A 20,687-nucleotide genomic window follows, 5' to 3' on the forward strand; every position below is an offset into this window, starting at 1 on the left:
ACCGGCTTTAATCAAAATAACAGCAATATTTCCGGCCAGGCCGGTGAAAACACCGTCCAGTTTTCAACCCTAGTACAAAAAAGATCACTTGAAATTATTATATTAAGGCCGTGGTCTTATACAAACAAGACAAATTCGTTAATATGTGAAAAACTGTTTAAGGTATTAACATTTCCAGGTCAGGAAAGATTCCTGAGAATTATTAGAATTTCTATTTTGTAGAATCCTCATGTATGTTTCACATTTATTGATGTATTTACTTTATTTTAAATTGTTTTTATTTATTTATAATTTATTGTATAGATTTCGGATTAGATAATTACATCACTAGATAGCATTTTCGAGCTCTCTCGAATGCACTAATAATACTAGTAATAAAGTGTTAGAATTTAGCCGATCATCTTTGTTTCCTACTTAGGTCTTTCTGAAATTAATCAACTTTCATATTCTAAGCTATTTCATTAAAAAAATATATAATTTGAATAAATCTTCACAATATATGTATATTCGCTGATATACAATATTCTAGAATTTATTTATTTATATTTCTACTAGACTCTAAAGCTGAAATGTGATACGAAGACGTCCTCTGCCCAAATTGTGAATCTGATTGCAAGTGACGTGGCCCAATTTGATTTGTTTGGATTTTTCACTCCATTTCTCTTTTGTACTCATATCATGACGGCAACTGCTGCGTATGTGTTGTGGCAATACGTGGGAATCGCAGGGCTGGTTGGTCTCGGCTGTGTAATGGCGCTGGTTCCTTTCCTAAGTGAGTAGCATTTACAATCACTTTATTTAGTTATAATTTTTTGTGCAGCTTTACAATAGACCGTTCAATTGGGGTGTTCATTTATTATGTAGCCAAAATCCAGTCGTGATTTGTGATGTGTGGTGGAAAATTTTCCGTTCTAAACAAATATCAGTGATCAAGTAGCAATTCAACATTAACCATAAAATTGATTTAATTCATGTATAGAAACGTTAAAAATGGAAGATCGTTTAAAGAATCTAAAAAATTTTCATGGTTCAGATTTCCGGTACTATGTAGGAACAAGTGAAACGATTTCTCATAAATCGAAAATTTTTCTTTCGTGTATTGAAAAATTGTAAAACTTCTTATAAGTAGGAAAATTTTCATCATTTTTGAAGCAAAAAGTAAAAGAACTTTTTATGAATCGGAAAGTTTTATTTCTCTGTAGAAACAAGTGAAAGTAATTTTCATGGATCGGAAAATTTTCTAATATTTCAAGTTGGCAATCTTACACAGTGTTTCTCTGCTTCTCTCTCTCTCTCCCTCTTTGACTCTCTCAATCTAAAAGTCAAAATAAAACAAAATATTTGTATACTTTTCGGGTCCTCGTCTGGAGACACGAATTGCACAATATGGCAACGACGTAAATAAATAACCGTAGAGTAGATCTACCACCCTATCAAATAGTCACATCAATTCTTTGCAAATGGCAGCTGAAGTCGATATAGATAAATACTAGCGGCAATTATTAGTGTAGCAATCGATTTAACTACATGATGTACTCGGAGAGTAATGCTAACGGTTATAAGTTAATCTGCGACGTTGCCACATTGTGAAATTTTGATTCCCCGTAGCAGCTGAAGGTGGTCCTGGAGAGCATAACACCATAGAACATTTTTGTTTTGTTTTGGCCTGTAGAATCGTGCCCTGTGGTCCATGGGCGCCATTTTTAGAACACCCGATATATATGTTTGTGTGTGTGTGCGTAAAGTAGAGACCTGCACGGGCCGAATTTTTCGGCCCGAGCCCAATCCAGCCCGACGTACCTAGGCCCGGCCCAGCCCGGGCCCGAAAAGTTTTGGAGATTTACGGCCCGAGCCCGGCCCGGCCCGATAAGTTTTTTCAAAATTCTTGGCCCAAGCCTGGTCCGGGCCCGATAAATTTTAAAATTTTTTTAGCCCAACCCCGGCCTGATAATTTTTTTTTTTAAATTAGCTCGAGCCCGAATCTTTCTCAAAATTTAGTACTAAATTTGTCCTAGCCCTCAGAAACATTTTCTAACATTCACAACCTGACGCTTGCCTCCCGAATGGTACCATTGCCTCCTAGAACTTTGCCTGTCATCGAGAGAACAAAAACTCCATTGCCTGTAACAAAAATCTAATTTAATTGATTTTTAGGATAAAGTGAAGATGGCAATATTGTTTAGCGACAGGCAAAATATTCCGATCACTTCTTTTTATATTTTGAGTTCAGTGAAGGTCAAGGTCAGAGCTCAATTTATCGCATAATGCCTGCAATCCTCTATAGTGAAAGTGGAGCCGCTAAGCAACACATCCTTTAAATAGCTATTGCATTCTTTGTAACATTTTTCACGGACACACTTCTTCAACGTTTAGCTTTATTCCAATTATCGTTTAACGAAAGTCAATAATTATTAAAAAATTGCAATTGATCGGCCCCAGCCCGGCCCGACCTGAAGAGAAATCAGTGTCGGCCAGCCCAAGCCCGGCCCGGCCCAAAGAAATAACAGTGTCGGCCCGCCCAAGCCCGGCCCGGCTCAAAGAAATAACAGGCCCGTGCAGGTCTCTAGCGTAAAGTGCAGGGAAAGTAAATCAAGTTCGTAGAGTACAAATATTCCATCTCATTGTTTAAAATGTAAGGAGAAAGTGAAAAGAAACCCTTGTGAATTTATCAGTTATTTCAAAAACGGAAAATTCTACTATTTCTTCACATATTTGCCTATGTAATGAAATAACTACATAAAAGTTCTAGTTCCTTATGAAGATTATTTTTATAAGAGAAAATAAGAAGAAATGTTTGATTATATTGTGTTTAAAGCTATGACAAAACATCGTCTTACGCGTATTAAATTAACAAAATATGATTTTGTTGAATCAAAGGTGAATTCTGAGGGAAGAATGCATTAAAGTTTTTGAAACATTTTTGCAGAAATAAAGAATCGTTAGATTTTCACTTCATGAAATTTTTTCAGACAATATTTATTACAAATAAATTTTACGACTAAACAACGATGTAGGAATAAGTGGAGTATGCTTTTATGAATCGGAAATTGTTTTCAGAAAATTTTCCGTTTCAAAATTTTCCGGAAAATTTACATTACTGCTTGTGATGTCCTCTACTTAAACAATTTTTAAAAAAACATATGAAAATAGAGCGAAAAACCTGTTATTTTAAAGTTATACGATGCCGACAACGAGGAAAGTGTAACTTTGAGAATACCTAGCTCGAAAACTATGACATATTAAAGGCTGTTAAAGAAATAGCAGAGGAGCTAAGACATTCTCTATCCAAATATCCACGTTTCAGAGTAAGACCGTACAGGCGGAACGAAGTTTATTGAGTGAGCTGGGGGTATCAGAATCCTGATTTAAGTAAGAACAAGAGAAAACAAAAATGTTTTGATACAAACTGTATAATTATCGGTGTATTAAGTTGTGATACCTTGTACACTCCTGTCCAAAATTATTATCTCATGTTATAAATATGTTTTTGTAGGTATATAATTTGATAACGAATTTGCCCGGTATTTCTTATAATGTTAGTATGTGTATAATTGCCAAAGACATGTATGTGTCAAATTTCGTGTCAAAGGAGCAGTAAATAAGAATAATAAAACGAAAATAAAACTTTCTTTTCCATTTAGCAACATTTTCTTGTACTCATTCTGATTTTCGTATTTATAATTTTTTTCCTATGAAATTTACCATAAATATATATTCCCCGATTATACACATAGTATCAGTATTAAAAGTACCCTGCAAAGTCTTTATTAAATTATATTCTTACAAGAAGACAGTTATAGATATGCAATGATCATTTTGGACATGAGTGTACATGAGTATTATCATTTGTTAATTTGACATTATCACAAATTTTAGGCCTAATATCCACAATTATGCAACAACACATAACACATTTTAAACATAAAAGAAAACTGGTTGCTAATACTTGCAATCCAAGTTGTTACAACCTTTTCAGTGTCACTCGTAGAACAAAATAGTTTTGTCTTGTAAATGTTATATTTTTGTAATGCTTTTGTTCCATAAATGCACAGAGTAAGACAAATTATAATTTTTTTTTTTTACACAGAGTAGTGAGTATAATATGTGTCATATACGACACATTGGAGCTCTACCAATTAAAAGTGAGAAACGATATTCTGCTAGTGGTCTGTCTCGCTTGCCGTAATACTACGTACATCTATGTGTATTACACACTTAATACATCTATGCAATACAACAAAAATATCCAATATCTAAAACACGGTCACGTGTTCATAAAACCCAAGTGAAGGATTGAAAACATGAGATATGTCTAGATTAAAGATAAAATCTTTTGTAACGGTTGGTTTCATAGTGTCCCATACGACACATGATAAAACAAAAGGTATCTCCTTCCTCAACACAATAGGAGAGCAAAATAATCAACTGTGTACTTAACCCCAAGGCTTTAACAAGTTAAATCAACACGCATTACAAGAAATAACTCGTTAAGGAAAGAGAACTATAATACTTAACGTAATCGTGTCATTTTTCGTTTTCTGCGATATTTTCTTTCCTTCATAAACACTACCTAGGTCCAACGGAAAGCGTTCTTCAATTGTTAAGTTTCTATCAAATGCAGTGTCTACTCTGGCGATAAGGAAGAGAAATAAACTATGAGTGTCGTATGTGCCATATTGTCGCTTTTATCAAGACAAATAATTCTAATTTTGTGTGTCATATACGACACTCGGTGTCCGAAGAGGTTAAATAATATCATTTGATGACGGCGTTCTAAGGAAGAAAAAGCTGCATACAAACAAAAGATGATAAACAAATGATTGCAGAGATACAGAAATTCGAAATGCTGTAAAAACGAACATCAGGGTAAAGAACTCGAACAACTACTTGCCGAAGAGCGAGCGTAGCATTAAACATGAAAATTTAATTAGGGGCGGATCCAGGACGGACTTCTTGGGGGGCGGTGGGTTGTAATACTAGGGTGGGTCGTTTTGCCACTTTTTCTTCGGAACGAAATGTAATACCTGGCAAAAGTGGCCCATCCACATGGACATTGCAGGTATAGATTTTTTTTTCAAATCAGATAATATCTTCTGTGAGAACTATTTCCTCAAAGTTTCAAAATTCCACTGAAAATTACAAAAATACCAAAATTGTTCATTTTTTTATGTTAAAGTAAACATATTTTTTGGGTTTATACGTGCCAGATGCTATGAAAACTGACATTCCAGTCTCAAAATGCCAGTTATATGCCCTTGGGGAGGATAGGAGTGCCTCCTCTGGGGCCGGAAAAGAGGGTAAATTCAGTACAATTAAGCGTTTCTACAACTTTTTTCGTCCTTGCCTTTTCCTTTGGGGCCTGCTGTACCAATATGAAGATGAACGTGACAATTTTTTGGATAGCATCGTCACTGGAGATGATACGTGGTGTTATCACTACGAGCCGAAATCCAGAAGAAAGTCCATGGAATGCCGATTTTTACAAGCGCGACATGCAGGCTCCGGTTCATCGTTGGCAAAAGTACATAACAAATGGTGAGAACTATGTGGAAAAATGAGTGTGTAGCTGAATTATTGCTCTGTTTAGCTGTGCTGTTGTTAGTTATGTATCTCCATTAGTTTCCATAAAAAAAATGACTTTCGTAGATTTGACTGAAACTGTTATGATTGCTTAGAGATGCAATGTAAGCGAGAGGGCTGCTGCACATATATCAACTGTACTTCAGGCAGCTTCAAAGGGTGGAATTATAACTTCTCAAAAATCTAGCGACATAACATCTGCTTTAACTGTAGACAGGAACAAAATAAGGCGTGCGAAACTTAAACTTGCTCGGAATTTAAAAGAAAGTTCTAGAAATGATGATCCCATTAAAATCCTATACTTTGATGATAGAAGGGATGACACTAAAACACACACAGTCATCGTTAGAGAAGAGCACTTATCATTTGTGGCTGAACGTAACTCTCAATACGTTGGTCACGTGACACCATCCTCTGGCTCTGCAAATGGCGAGACCAGAGCTATTTTCGAATACATCATGAACTAACTCAGTGTTGGCTTTGATAAAGTTGAGGTTCTTGGGTGTGATGTAACATACACTAACATGCTTGGAATGGAGTTGTTCTTCGAAAATTAGAGGAACTAATAGGCAAACCTACGCAATGGGCCATTTGTCTCTTGCATTTTAATGAACTGCTGTTCCGAGCTCTCTTCACGCATATTCACGGCGCTTATTCAAGCCCCTCTTCTTGCACACGTCCCATAGTTTCAAAACTATCTAACTGTGAGAAAGTTTTCAGTGTTGCTATTCAAACCGATAAAATGTGACTTACCTCATCATAGTCCAGAAGAGTACAAAAAACTTAGTAAGGACCTGAGATGCTTGTTCCAGATATCTCTAGCCATTGACTCCAGAGCATGCCCGGAAGAGCTTGTTTCTATGTTCCCTGGCAAACTAAACAAAGCTAGCTGGTTGACTAGTGCAAAAAGAATTTTAACATTGTATATTGCAACAAAAAAACTACCAAGAAATTAAAAGAAATTGCGACATTCATACTTAAGAGTGTGTGGTTATGCAATAACGTATCAGAACATAGTCTTCCATTGCTGATGGTCCTCTCACGTCTTTGAGGCCATTCAAGGTCTAGACACTTACCATAAGAATACCAGGCTGTAATCCGTTCATCCATTCAGACGAATGCATTCTTTGCACTCCCAGAAAATGTCTTCTCGCCATGATGACTGATGGTCGACTTGCTGTCCGACAAGATGCATTACATAAGATTCTTAGTGCTCGAGAATACGAAGCAGGGAATCTTCATAACTCCATTAGATATAACATCGTTCTCAGACTGAATTTTGAGGCAAACGATTACACTGCAATGGTCTTTTGGGAAAGCACTGATGTTTCAACAACTGTACTACCAGTAAGTTCTATGGACGGTACCAAACAAACAGCTCATGGTCAAACTTTCACTTCCTGACAACACTGTGCCAGAATGGTCCTTCACCGTCCATCCGTGCCACACGGTGGCAGTAGAACGGATAGTGAAATTAGTCACTGATGAAGCCTTCCGAGTATGTGCCAGTGATGCTAGAGGCGGAATAATCAGGTCAACCTTACTTTCTAGGCAAGCTGCGTCTAAATTTCAATCGAAGTCCCAATTTGTGACAATTTTTCTTGACAGTGACTAATCGGATCAGTTCATCCGGCCCAACATATGGTTGGTTGATTGGATAGGCCTAGCAGAGGGGCCCTAGGTGCAGCGATCTCTACTTGGTGGGCTCTGGGTCACTTGGCCAGGCTATATTACCAGGTGAGCGAGGAGCTGCACAACCGCTTAACTGTACTGAATTTGCCCCTTTTCTGACCCCAGAGGAGGCACCCCTATTCCCCCCCGAGGGCATATAACTGGCATCTTTATACTTGAATGTCAGTTTTCATAGCAACTGATATGTATTTAACGAAAAATATTTTACTTTAACATAACTAAAATTAATGAACAACTTTGGTATTTTTTGTAATTTTCAGGTAAATTTTGAAACTTGGAGCCAATAGTTCTCACAGAAATTATTATCTGATTTGAAAAAAACTCTATACCTGAAATGTCCATGTGGATTGGCCACTTTTGTCAGGTATTACATTTCATTCCGAGAAAAAGTGGTAAAACGCTGCACCCTATTGTAATACTGCTACTTAGAGCTGATTTTAAGAGCTCCAAACTCTGGGATGGCTTTTATTTATTCGCCGGAGCTCCAAACACTGGGATGGGAAAATAAGAAAGTTTCCTCTTCTGGTGGGGCATTTTCTTCCATGAAATCGGTCAAGGTTAGACTACAAATAATTTTCTCAAGGTACTGAAGTTACTCTTACAATGTGCAGGATCATTGTCTTCTGGAGATATTGAAACTTTTCCCTTCCTTTGCAGTTCTTTTCGGACGAATGTTGTCCAAAGTGAAGACAACTATGGCGTCAACTACAGACGAGAGAATCCGATTAATGAGTGAAGTCATTACAAAGATTAGAGTTATCAAAATGTTTACTTGGGAAGACATATTTGAAAATATTATAAATGTTATCAGAAGGTACGTATCAGAAATATTTCTTAAACTAACTAAATTTATGTGGTGCAATGATGAGTGTGTTTGAAAAGACGGTAGTAAATATTTGCGATATCTTTCCTTTAGCGTTACACTGTATACTGAATATTTTTCCAGAGTCACTTTCAGACGCACAAGTATTTACAAAATTAAAACTTCTTTTTAAACAGCAATAATAATGGAGTTCAACAAAAGTGCTAACGACTAGAAAACAATAAAAGCACTGAAAGCAGAAAATAGCAAAAGCACTAAAAGTAGAAAGAAATAAAAACACTAAAAAGTAGAAAGTAAACTAGCTAAAAGTAGAAAATAAAAGGCACTAAAGAGTAGAAATAGAAGCACTAAAACTACAAAATAATAAAAGCACTAAAAAGCAGAAATTAACACAAGCGCTAAAAGTAGAAAATAATAAAAACACTAAGAGCAGAAAATAATAAAAGCGGGAAATAACAAAAACGCTAAAAGTAGAAAATAATGATAGCACTAAAAATAGAAAATAAAAGCGTTAAGAGTAGAAAATATATAAGCTAAAAGTAGAAAATAATAAAAGGACTAAAAGTAGAAAAGAGGAACTTTAAAAGTAGAAAATAAGGAAAGAGCTAAAAATCGGAAAACAATACTTATAAAAAAAGCGCTTAAAAGCTGAAAACATCGTTATCATTATTTAAAAAAAATTGAAGACCATAAAGTACCAAACAAATTAATCCTTAATAAAAGAAAAAAAATAGTTTGAATGGCAATTTTAGAAGGAATTAATTTATTCGGCTTCGCATTTTTTTAATATATAGATAATACAGTAAGAAAAAAGAGTATAGGATTTATACGTTTGCAGATAAAGTACTAGTGGATTTATACACTGCCAAGATTTGCATTCTTCTGCCTGTTTCTCTCCCCTCCTTTCCTCTACCTATTGTACTTATCATCTCCGTCGTTTCCACGATCATAAAATGGCACTCTTACAACATACATTGGAAAATAGTGTTAACCACGAGATGAGAAACATCTTTAGAAACTTGGGATGAAATAAGAAACATGACAATCGTCGTGTTGTTTTTGAGACGAGACAAGAAATTTCACGAGAACATCATTAGTTCACGCAAGTCTTAGATCTCAAGCACGGTTTTCGTGTTACATGATTAGTAGTATAAAAACTATAAATTGATTGTGTGATTGTACAGATACAGTAAAGAACATTTATCAAGGTTAAAAGCTACGTAAGTTATTACAGAATGTACTCCAATGTAATAAATATGGTTTAAATGTTGGCTTAAAAGCATTGTGATAACCTCTAGATAAAATTAAGAAGAAAATCACAGCATATATTTTGCGTATAAATTTACAAAATGAGACGAGACTAAAAATACTTTTATTCTAATATTGAAACTAGAAATGATTCTTGTAAAATCAAGACGAGACGAGACTTCTGCAAAATTTAAGAGAAGAATCAAGAATACTTTGATTCTTGTCTCATTTCTTCTAGTGCTCAACACTATTTTTTAAATGTTCCCGCTTGGAAGAAGGAGGATCAAAATATAGGGTGACCCAAAAGTGGTATACAGTGCCATACTAATCAGCTCATTGCATTTTATTTCATTTGTTATTGTTGTGCGTCAGGTAGACTTAGTTTCTTTATTATTAGTTCTTAATGTGTTTTTACTAATACCTTAAGCTTGGAACAGTCGAAGCAAATAAACCCATAAACTAGAATATTATACTTGATCAATTCAGGGGTGTATACCTACTTTTGGGCCACCCTGTATAAGAGAGCTGTATAAGAGATCTAAATTATGTGCTCGGAGACATATGGAAATTCTTCATAAACCTGGGAGTACAACCCTTAATTTTACAGTAAGTGGTGAATATCTATATTCGTGATTAGTCATCTTCATTTCAGACAGTGAACTTTATCTAAAATGGATTTTGGTTTTAATTTATCAGTATACCTACTATATAATTAGCTAGCTATCAAATATATTTGCTGCAGAAATGTATTTCATCATATATAAAATTAGTTCAGTGTATAAATTTCTAATTACGTCCTTATTTGCGTTTATTTCAGTCTAATTTCACACTCATCCAAGTATCACTGGTTATTCTAGAGATTTTAAACCGATCTAATTTGGAACTACAAGTTTGAAACAAAGAAGAAAATACAATATAGGAAACAAACACTAATTTTAACACTACAAAATTAAATTTCAAATTTACGTGTGTAACAAATATTATGCTTTTAACTTTTTCACCATATTATCATGTTTAAATATAAATAAAAAGCATCTCAGACCAAGTTCCGAAGTTTTGATCTTCAACTTGTACAAATTCTTAATGAAGACTCAATGTCTCACGACGATCGACAGAACGTACTTTTTACAGCTAGTGCCTATATGGAGAACGTAGGGAAAATGCAATTCCCTCTGTATAGATCTATGGAAATTGTGATGGAGTTAGGCCTTTTTTTTTTTGACTTAGTCTCTGAAAAGGATTCTAGTTTTTTGTGAACAGAAGAGTACCAGTTCATACTTAAAAACTGAAATCGAGAAAACACACTCTGTACAAGATTTGTTTCTTTCAGTAAATATTCATAGAAGAAAATAAATTACGGAAAGTACTTACTTTAGTGGCAAAAATAATTAGTAGGCTAGTTGATATATAAATTATCCCTTAAACCACAAGATGTTGACACTGTGTTTGTATTTGCAGGAAAGAGTTATCCCTCCTACTTCAGTGTCATTACCTGCAGATGTTCCTGTCGTTTTCTCATCTGTTGGTCAGTAAATTCGCTCTGTTTATTATCATTATTGGCTTTGTTCTTCTTGGAAATCAACTGACAACTGGAAAGGTAAGATGCAATTACTTAGTTATTTCGATTAAATCTGTGATTCCATTGAAAAGAAATGTTTTTCCATCTATTACTTTGTTTAAAGACTATTCTCATACAAATGTTGTAATTACTGTATTTTATATTTTTAATATATACTTTGTATTCTTTTATATATTTCATATTCCTTTATATTCATTAGTGTCACGCTTAATGGTCCTTATAAAAGTGTATAGTGAACAGACATTCATTTGTCTACTATATATAAACACAATAACAAGCTAAAGCCAGTAACTAACACAAAAATTCCAAAAATCGAAGTCCATAATTGGACTGGGCAGACACGTAGCCAAGGTCCGGACCCCTTCTTCAAAATCAGAAATGAAAAAAAAAAAATAAGGAAGGATGAAACGAAACGAGAAAAAGAATCCGCATTAAAAATCATTTTTCATTGCTTCTCTGCAGTATAAAACATGTTATTTCAGAAACAGTTTTCTACTGCTCTGTTAACTTGTCATTTGGAACAGACAGTAGTTGAAGGAATAATAAAAAGAAAATGTTATGTGGAAAGAAAGTTCGGTTAACATTTGATTAAACAGAGAAAGGAACGCAGATACTGTAAAATATTTTACAAGACATTATGAGATATGTACTTTTTATAATAGTGGATGTGTACTTAATAAATAGTTGAGGTCATAATGAAAGGAAGTGTTATATTTAAATGAGCAAAGAAACGAAGATATTGTAAAATCTTTTTCAATACTTTTTTAATATTCTTGTACTCGAAATTTCTTCATAGTTTGTTATTGAAATACTTACTAATGTATTCTCATTTCATTGTCCTAATGAACTAATATATGTTGCTAGTAAAATAGTTTAGATTCATCAAGCTTTTTCAATACTTTTTTAATATTCTTTTACTCGAAATTTCTTCATAGTTTGTTATTGAAATACTTACTAATGCATTCTCATTTCATTGTTCTAATGAACTAATATATGTTGCTAGTAAAATAGTTTAGATTCATCAAGCTTTTTCAATACTTTTTTAATATTCTTTTACTCGAAACTTCTTCATGATTTGTTATTGAAATACTTACAAATGTATTCTCATTTCATTGTCCTAATGAACTAATATATGTTGCTAGTAAAATAGTTTAGATTCATCAAGCTTTTTCAATACTTTTTAAATATTCTTTTACTCCAAATTTCTTCACAGTTTGTTATTGAAACACTTACTAATGTATTCTCATTTCATTGTCCTAATGAACTAATATATGTTGCTAGTAAAATAGTTTAGATTCATCAAGCTTTTTCAATACTTTTTTAATATTCTTTTACTCGAAATTTCTTCATAGTTTGTTATTGAAATACTTACTAATGCATTCTCATTTCATTGTCCTAATGAACTAATATATGTTGCTAGTAAATAGTTTAGATTCATCAAGCTTTTTCAATACTTTTTTAATATTCTTTTACTCGAAATTTCTTCATGGTTTGTTATTGAAATACATACTAACGTATTCTCATTTCATTGTCCTAATGAACTAATATATGTTGCTAGTAAAATAGTTTAGATTCATCAAGCTTTTTCAATACTTTTTTAATATTCTTTTACTCGAAATTTCTTCATGGTTTGTTATTGAAATACTTATTAACATATTCTCATTTCATTGTCCTAATGAACTAATATATGTTGCTAGTAAAATAGTTTAGATTCATCAAGCTTTTTCAATACTTTTTTAATATTCTTTTACTCCAAATTTCTTCACAGTTTGTTATTGAAACACTTACTAATGTATTCTCATTTCATTGTCCTAATGAACTAATATATGTTGCTAGTAAAATAGTTTAGATTCATCAAGCTTTTTCAATACATTTTTAATATTCTTTTACTCGAAATTTCTTCATAGTTTGTTATTGAAATACTTACTAATGCATTCTCATTTCATTGTCCTAATGAACTAATATATGTTGCTAGTAAATAGTTTAGATTCATCAAGCTTTTTCAATACTTTTTTAATATTCTTTTACTCGAAATTTCTTCATGGTTTGTTATTGAAATACATACTAACGTATTCTCATTTCATTGTCCTAATGAACTAATATATGTTGCTAGTAAAATAGTTTAGATTCATCAAGCTTTTTCAATACTTTTTTAATATTCTTTTACTCGAAATTTCTTCATGGTTTGTTATTGAAATACTTACTAACGTATTCTCATTTCATTGTCCTAATGAACTAATATATGTTGCTAGTAAAATAGTTTAGATTCATCAAGCTTTTTCAATACTTTTTTAATATTCTTTTACTCGAAACTTCTTCATGATTTGTTATTGAAATACTTATTAACGTATTCTCATTTCATTGTCCTAATGAACTAATATATGTTGCTAGTAAAATAGTTTAGATTCACCAAGCTTTTTCAATACTTTTTTAATATTTTTTACTCCAAATTTCTTCATAGTTTGTTATTGAAATACTTACTAATGCATTCTCATTTCATTGTCCTAATGAACTAATATATGTTGCTAGTAAAATAGTTTAGATTCATCAAGCTTTTTCAATACTTTTTTAATATTCTTTTACTGAAAATTTCTTCATAGTTTGTTATTGAAATACTTACTAATGCATTCTCATTTCATTGTCCTAATGAACTAATATATGTTGCTAGTAAAATAGTTTAGATTCATCAAGCTTTTTCAATACCTTTTTAATATTCTTTTACTCGAAACTTCTTCATGATTTGTTATTGAAATACTTACTAACGTATTCTCATTTCATTGTCCTAATGAACTAATATATGTTGGTAGTAAAATAGTTTAGATTCACCAAGCTTTTTCAATACTTTTTTAATATTCTTTTACTCGAAATTTCTTCACAGTTTGTTATTGAAACACTTAATAATGTATTCTCATTTCATTGTCCTAATGAACTAATATATGTTGCTAGTAAAATAGTTTAGATTCATCAAGCTTTTTCAATACTTTTTTAATATTCTTTTACTCGAAATTTCTTCATTGTTTGTTCTTGAAATACTTACTAACGTATTCCCATTTCATTGTCCTAATGAACTAATATATGTTGCTAGTAAAATAGTTTAGATTCATCAAGCTTTTTCAATACTTTTTTAATATTCTTTTACTCGAAATTTTTTCATAGTTTGTTATTGAAATACTTACTAACGTATTCTCATTTCATTGTCCTAATGAACTAATATATGTTGCTAGTAAAATAGTTTAGATTCATCAAGCTTTTTCAATACTTTTTTAATATTCTTTTACTCGAAATTTTTCATAGTTTGTTATTGAAATACTTACTAACGTATTCTTATTTCATTGTCCTAATGAACTAATATATGTTGCTAGTAAAATAGTTTAGATTCATCAAGCTTTTTCAATACTTTTTTAATATTCTTTTACTCGAAATTTCTTCATAGTTTGTTATTGAAATACTTACTAATGTATTCTCATTTCATTGTTCTAATGAACTAATATATGTTGCTAGTAAAATAGTTTAGATTCATCAAGCTTTTTCAATACTTTTTTAATATTCTTTTACTCGAAATTTCTTTATAGTTTGTTATTGAAATACTTACTAATGTATTCTCATTTTATTGTCCTAATGAACTAATATATGTTGCTGGTAAAATAGTTTAGATTCATCAAGCCCCTAGAATGACCACCACAGTATTTTATGTCATAGATCTCCCCCATTACGAAATCCAGGCTAAACGAAGCAAATATAAGTTTATGTTGCCAGTAAAATAGTTAGAAAGATCGAGACTCTGGTGTGATAAGCACAATATTTTATGTCATGAACTCTCCCAGTCCATTACGAAATCCTGGATACGTGCCTGGACTGGGGTTATTTTGTGTCTACCAGCGGATTTGTGTCTACGATTTATTATTTACAAAGAACAAAGGGGAGAAAGATTTATCGCTGGAAACTAATATTTTAAACATTTATTGACCAAAATAAAATTATGAACAAAAGGATTCAAAGCTATGGATTTTTTTTATATCTGTACTTACAATTCAGGTATGGTTATAATAAATGCTCGAAAAGGTTTCTTCTGACCTAGGCGCCAGTTCTGGAAACCAAGCATCATAGTAATAGTACAAATCTACTTTGATTCATTAGCCTTCATGGTTTGGCTGTAAATTAGCTAGGTGGCGGACTCATATTTACGGTCGCTAATGGCGCCCTGGCAACCGGGAGTTTTCGAGCTCTGGTTATAACCTTAATATTCCAACACAAATACTAGGAACATTTTGTTAATACACAAGCGACGAAATGTTATTCTACTCTGCTAAAATATTATCTATACTTGTGGTACAGATGTAATGTAGCACACGTAACGACTACATTAGTGTGGCAGAACTAAAGAAACGACTACTTATATCAGGCAGTAAATTGCACATTAACCCTTTACCGTATGCCGTGCCATATATGGCACATACTCTTTTTTCACTTTAGCTTTTGTGTGATTTATCAAAGGCATCAAATGACTGTTTTATCTGCTGTGTGAGATATTGGCGTGTATGAATAAGAGATTTTGGTGTCATCTGGCATGTTCTTTGTGAGTTGTAAATGTGTCATATATGGTACTTACTTATTTCTCGTCGGAATTAAGTGAAAAATCAAAAATTCAAGTTTTAATTTATTTTTCAAGTTCCCATATGAGGATTTCCAATACTGATTATTTTATTTCGCTAAAAGAAAAAAAAAACATGCAGAAAGGGGTTAAGCACTATATATGATATTATCATACTAGTGTATGCCCACAACAAACAAAATAAATTATCTATTTCTTGTGTTCCTTGGATATTCGATAAGCTTTGAAATACAAAGTATCATTTTCGTGCGATACTATATCTTATCTACAGATCATTTTTTATTTAAGAAATTAATATTTTTTTTAGAATCGAGACTAGAATTGTTGTTTTTCTTGTCTCGTCTCGAATTTCAAAATACACTTCTCGTCTCCTTTTTGAGATAAAAATGGGGACAACTACAAAAAATTTCTCGGGCAACAGTAATAAAAGTTTCTGCTGTAATATTTTAGTGTTGAATCTGAGTTTCGTTTATACGATTTTCTCAAAAATTGTTCAGATGATTTTGTATTAACAACCGTGTATGATACTCTACTTTAGGTATTTCTTCTGTGCTACTCACAAAGGGTCTGGTTAACAGAATAAATTAACAAAACACTGATTACTAAGCAACTCATGTGAATTTCTTTTACGCATTAGTTGTTACAGAATAGCGCAAATGTATTTTATATTCTTATGATTAGTATCAAGCTTCGCCAGACACTTTTGAACGGCATGTTATTACGCTTATAACGGCCGTTTATACAACACTACGGAATGTTATTTATTAGTGCCATGCTAGTGCTTATTAGTGCAAAAATGTGAACATTAGTGTTTTCTAATTTCCGTGATAAAGTCGTCATTTTGACAACATAAATGTTCAACTTTAGGTACTGACCACTACTTATATGTCAGAAACAAATAACATGAATTATATTCACCCGTCACAATTTAATACTAAATATGACGTGTTTGTACTAGGGATGGGCAAAACCGATTTTTATAAAAAAAACGGGAACCGATTCCTAGAAAAACCGAAACTCGAAAATCCGACATTTCGATATTCTCCAAAACCGGTTCGGTTTTCACTGAAACCGGTTTCGGTTTCCTCCAAAAACCGGTTAATTATTTTACCGAAACCGGTTTCAATTTTCTTCAAAAACCGGTTTGTTTTTCACCGAAACCGGTTTAAGTTTCTTTTCAAAACCGGTTCGGTTTTTACCGAAACTGGTTTCGGTGAAAACTTTTGGAAATCAGATAAAGCTATTTCTGTGCAAGCGGATTTGGTTTCCAGAGAAGAATGAAACACTATTCTGGTTAGGAATAGAACAAATTTTGGAAAAACCGGAACCAGTTTTGAAGAAAACCGAAACCGGATCCGGTGAAAAGCCGAATCGGTTCTGGAGAAAACCGATAACCGTTTTCGGAGAAAACCGAACAGGTTTTGAAGAAAACCGAAACAGTTTCTTGAATTTTCAAAAACCGGTTTCGGTTTTTCTAAAAGCCGAAAACCGAAAAACCAGTTTTTGTGCCCACCACTAGTTTGTACTTTGTGTTTATTAATTATGGGCTACTGAAAGTGCGTTATTTTCTCTTTCCTTAGGTGTTTCTCACACTTTGCATAACGCAAATTCTGCGGCTTCCTCTGGGCGTCCAATTTCCAACAGCGGTCAACCTCCTACATTTTGTAACAGTTGCTATTCAACGATTACAGGTAAGAGTTTTGTTATTTTACATCTAACAAACTTTTAGTTACTAATCCTAACAACACAACTAGTAATTTATGAACTAACTAACTAACTCTATGGTCTAACGGAGGTTCAATACCGCGTTGATTAAAGCTCTTCACTGACTTCTATCCTTAGCCAGCTAGATTCAGTTTCTACTTTGTATTCCTATTTCTACTAGATCCATCTTAAAAATTGTCCTCCCATCTGCGCCTAGGTCTTCCTAATAGTCTTTTCCGATTGGGTTTCAATTTAATATTTTGAAACCGTTTCTACTTTCTTTCATTCTGCCTAATGGCCTTTCCACTGAGCCTCTTGGACTTGGGCCTAATAACCCTAACAATTTTACGTAAAAAATATAAATTACGTAGTTTCTCGTTATGAAGTTTCCTCCATTGTCCATTGCCGTCCTTCTTCGGTCCGAAAACTCGCCTCAGGAATTCTTTTAAAATGCTTTCAGTCTGCGTTCTTCCCTCAGACCAACCATGTTTCCCAACTGTACAGCAGAGGTGGTTTAATTATCGTTGTATGTACAGTATTTTTGATCTTCAGATTCTTCGATAGAATTCGCGAAGACAAAAGAGTTTGAGCTTGAATAAGAACACAATTTCCTGATTTCAGTTGACATTCAATATTAGATTCCACACAGTGAAGACTCTGGCTTTAAGTTTTTGGGAGATCAAGCGGAAGGGCAGAGAACTTTGGGGGACCAGCTACTTTTTGTACACTAAAAATAGTAAATATCAGATATTATTTCCAGTTTTAATATTAAATCTCTATATAGTTTCAAACAATGTCGTAGTTTGATAATGTGAAACACATAGCAAGATTTTTTTCCCATGTGGATTCAAGAATAAATTAAATCTACGCTCTTATCCACTGTTGACATTAGGGATGGCCACAAAGTTCCGGTTTCGACTGAACCGGTTCTCGGATATCCGGTTTTCAGAACCTGTTCTGGAACCGGTTCCGGACCTGGATCCGAAAACCCGGTTCCGGAACCGGATCTTCTAGAACCGGATCCATTCAGACCCGGAAACCGGTTACACCAGGAACCGATTCTGGCCATCCCTAGTTGATACCGAAAGTAGTAGATCTTCCGGTTTTGATATCAGGTACCACTTCCGGTTCTTGAAAACAAACGACAATATTAAAATTAAAGTTTCACAGTGGGTTAATATCTAGAACTTGCTCTAAAATAATGTCTTAACGACTTTGGTACATTGTATGGCTGACAATGAGTAGTAGAACCCTTACCTCTCGTTGAGGGATTCTTTCCTTTGATCCTAAGACGAATCGTATCCGTCGGTTTTCTAGGAGTTCTCCTGTTTCCTGTTCACTTCCTCATTATACTAATTTTTTCATAATCATTCATTTTCATTCATAACCCATCTTCTGTAATCTAAAGGGGAACAATCATGGGAATTATATAACTGCAAAATTAACCTTTCTCCGCAATTAAAACATACTGTCAATATTTCACAAATGTAAATGTGTTATGTCTCTCTTTTGATCTTACAGACTTTTCTGCTGTTAGAAGAAGTAGAGAAAAGCCTTCCTGTGACCTTGAACGTTAAACAGAACAGAATCGTGTTGGACAACGTGAAATGCAAGAGAGGGAATAATTGGTGGTTGGGACTTACCTCATTGTCTATTAAAGAGAACCAGTTAGTTGCAGTGGTTGGTGATATCGCATCGGGAAAGGTAAGTTCTTACACAAAATATATAGGTCTACTATTTGAAGTCTAAATGAAACTACTGCTTAATGGGAATCTATGGTTGATCCAAGGGGGCGAAGGGTTCTTCGTCCCCCTTCCATCCCAACCAAACAGGTACTAATGCTGGAAAAGCCTAATGAGAGAGAAAACCGAGAATCTTTCACTCCCCGGAAGTCCGCCCTGTATCCGACCCTAGCACCACAACATGTTTCTGTTAAGTGAAAGCACGAAGGTAACGTGTACGAACATAATTCTGCCTTGTGGTTAGGGGTGTGAGGCCACTGTGGCTCAGTGGTAGAGCGTTCACCTCTGGTGCATGAGATCCCTGGTTCGATTCCAGCTCGTGCCAAGTGAACTTTGTGGTGGACAAACACCGGTGTGTGTGGGTTTTCTTTTGGTTCTCCCGTTTCCTCTCACATTACTCATTCCACCGTGTCATTCATTTCTTGCCATTTCCTTTAACCTAGCCGCCATAAGCATGGAACGTAGAACTGAAATATTTCATTTCACCTTGTTTTGAGAAGTGACGAGCACGTCTCGGGAAAATGCTATCTTGTTTACAAAATGTATGCCTATCTCACTTCATATCTCAGAAATTATTTCATCCCTTCTCAAAATTCGAAACAAGCCAAAAATAATACGAGCTAATGATGATTAGTGATGAGCAAATGCAAGACCAAGACCAAGACCACCCGGGTCTTGGTCTTGCACTGGAACCCTTGGTCTTGCAAATCTTGCTTTTAAGAAATCTTATGCTTTAAGTAGGTAAATTTTACTCTGGATACGAGTATAAGGGAAAATGAAATGAAATCTTTGAGTTTTACGTCCCACGATTATGCCGGAAAGACCAAAGGAGACGGTGATATTGAGAAATGAATCAAATGGTGGAATGAAGAAAGTGGGAGGAAACGGAAGAACTTCGAGGAATCTCACGCACATGGTGTTTATCCATCACAAAATTCACTTGGCCGGGGCTGGGATCGAACTCAGGACCGCAAACACCAGAAGTGAACGCTCTACCACTGAGCCAGCGCGGCTCTCTGGATATAAGGGTTAATAAATTCTACAATGCACCAATGGTAACGGAAATACAATGTAATATAGATGCAATTTAAATGTAATATAGTTTACCTTCCTGTAAATATGATGATAGTGTACAACATAGGCGGTGACCTTTATTTTTTTAATGGGTGCCCACGCCTCACTATTTATGACATAAATCACAACATTTCGTAATATTTTAAATTTTTTAACAGATTCCATACCCCACTGGTTCCCAAATTGGGGAGGCTACCCCTGAGACGTATGAAAGAAAATCAAGACGGCATAGATTACGGATTATGGTATACCATAAATTGCAAAATTATTTTTACACTCTAAAGGAGTCAGATTTTTTATCTTTTCAACCACGATTAAATAATATTTTTATTGAACAAACTTCCAATTAAATATCGAGATTTTGTTTGTACTCTATGGGGCACAATTATGGACACTACGCAAAAGTGATGAAAAAGTTGGAGGTTTTCGAAACGTGGGCATGGAGAAAAAAGAAGAGAATTAGCTGTGTTGAACGGAAAACGAATGAGGTGTTAGAAATAGTAGCAGTAGGGGAGAAAAGAAAAATTTTAGGTGTAGGGCCTAATTAAGAGGAGAAAGAGGAACTGATTAAGACATGGGCTTAGGAGGAACTGTATTATGAGGGAAGTGCCAGAGAATATGGTGGAAGGAAAG

The 20,687-nt window shown here is 34.0% G+C and overlaps 1 protein-coding gene across 1 annotated transcript in view; it reads left to right on the top strand.

The window, feature by feature from the left end:
• The window catches only part of LOC145670519 (ATP-binding cassette sub-family C member 4-like), a 195,339-nt gene that overhangs the window by 53,496 nt on the left and 121,156 nt on the right, over positions 1–20,687 (top strand). The window contains exons 6-10 of the mRNA XM_081739286.1: positions 556–772; positions 7,930–8,086; positions 10,802–10,940; positions 17,115–17,225; positions 18,760–18,942. Of these exons, the coding sequence (XP_081595412.1) occupies positions 556–772; positions 7,930–8,086; positions 10,802–10,940; positions 17,115–17,225; positions 18,760–18,942 (807 nt within the window). The remainder of the gene's footprint in view (positions 1–555; positions 773–7,929; positions 8,087–10,801; positions 10,941–17,114; positions 17,226–18,759; positions 18,943–20,687) is intronic.

The sequence above is a fragment of the Thermobia domestica genome, chromosome 14, assembly GCF_964235325.1.
Source record: "Thermobia domestica chromosome 14, izTheDome1.hap1.1, whole genome shotgun sequence".
Taxonomy (NCBI): domain Eukaryota; kingdom Metazoa; phylum Arthropoda; class Insecta; order Zygentoma; family Lepismatidae; genus Thermobia; species Thermobia domestica.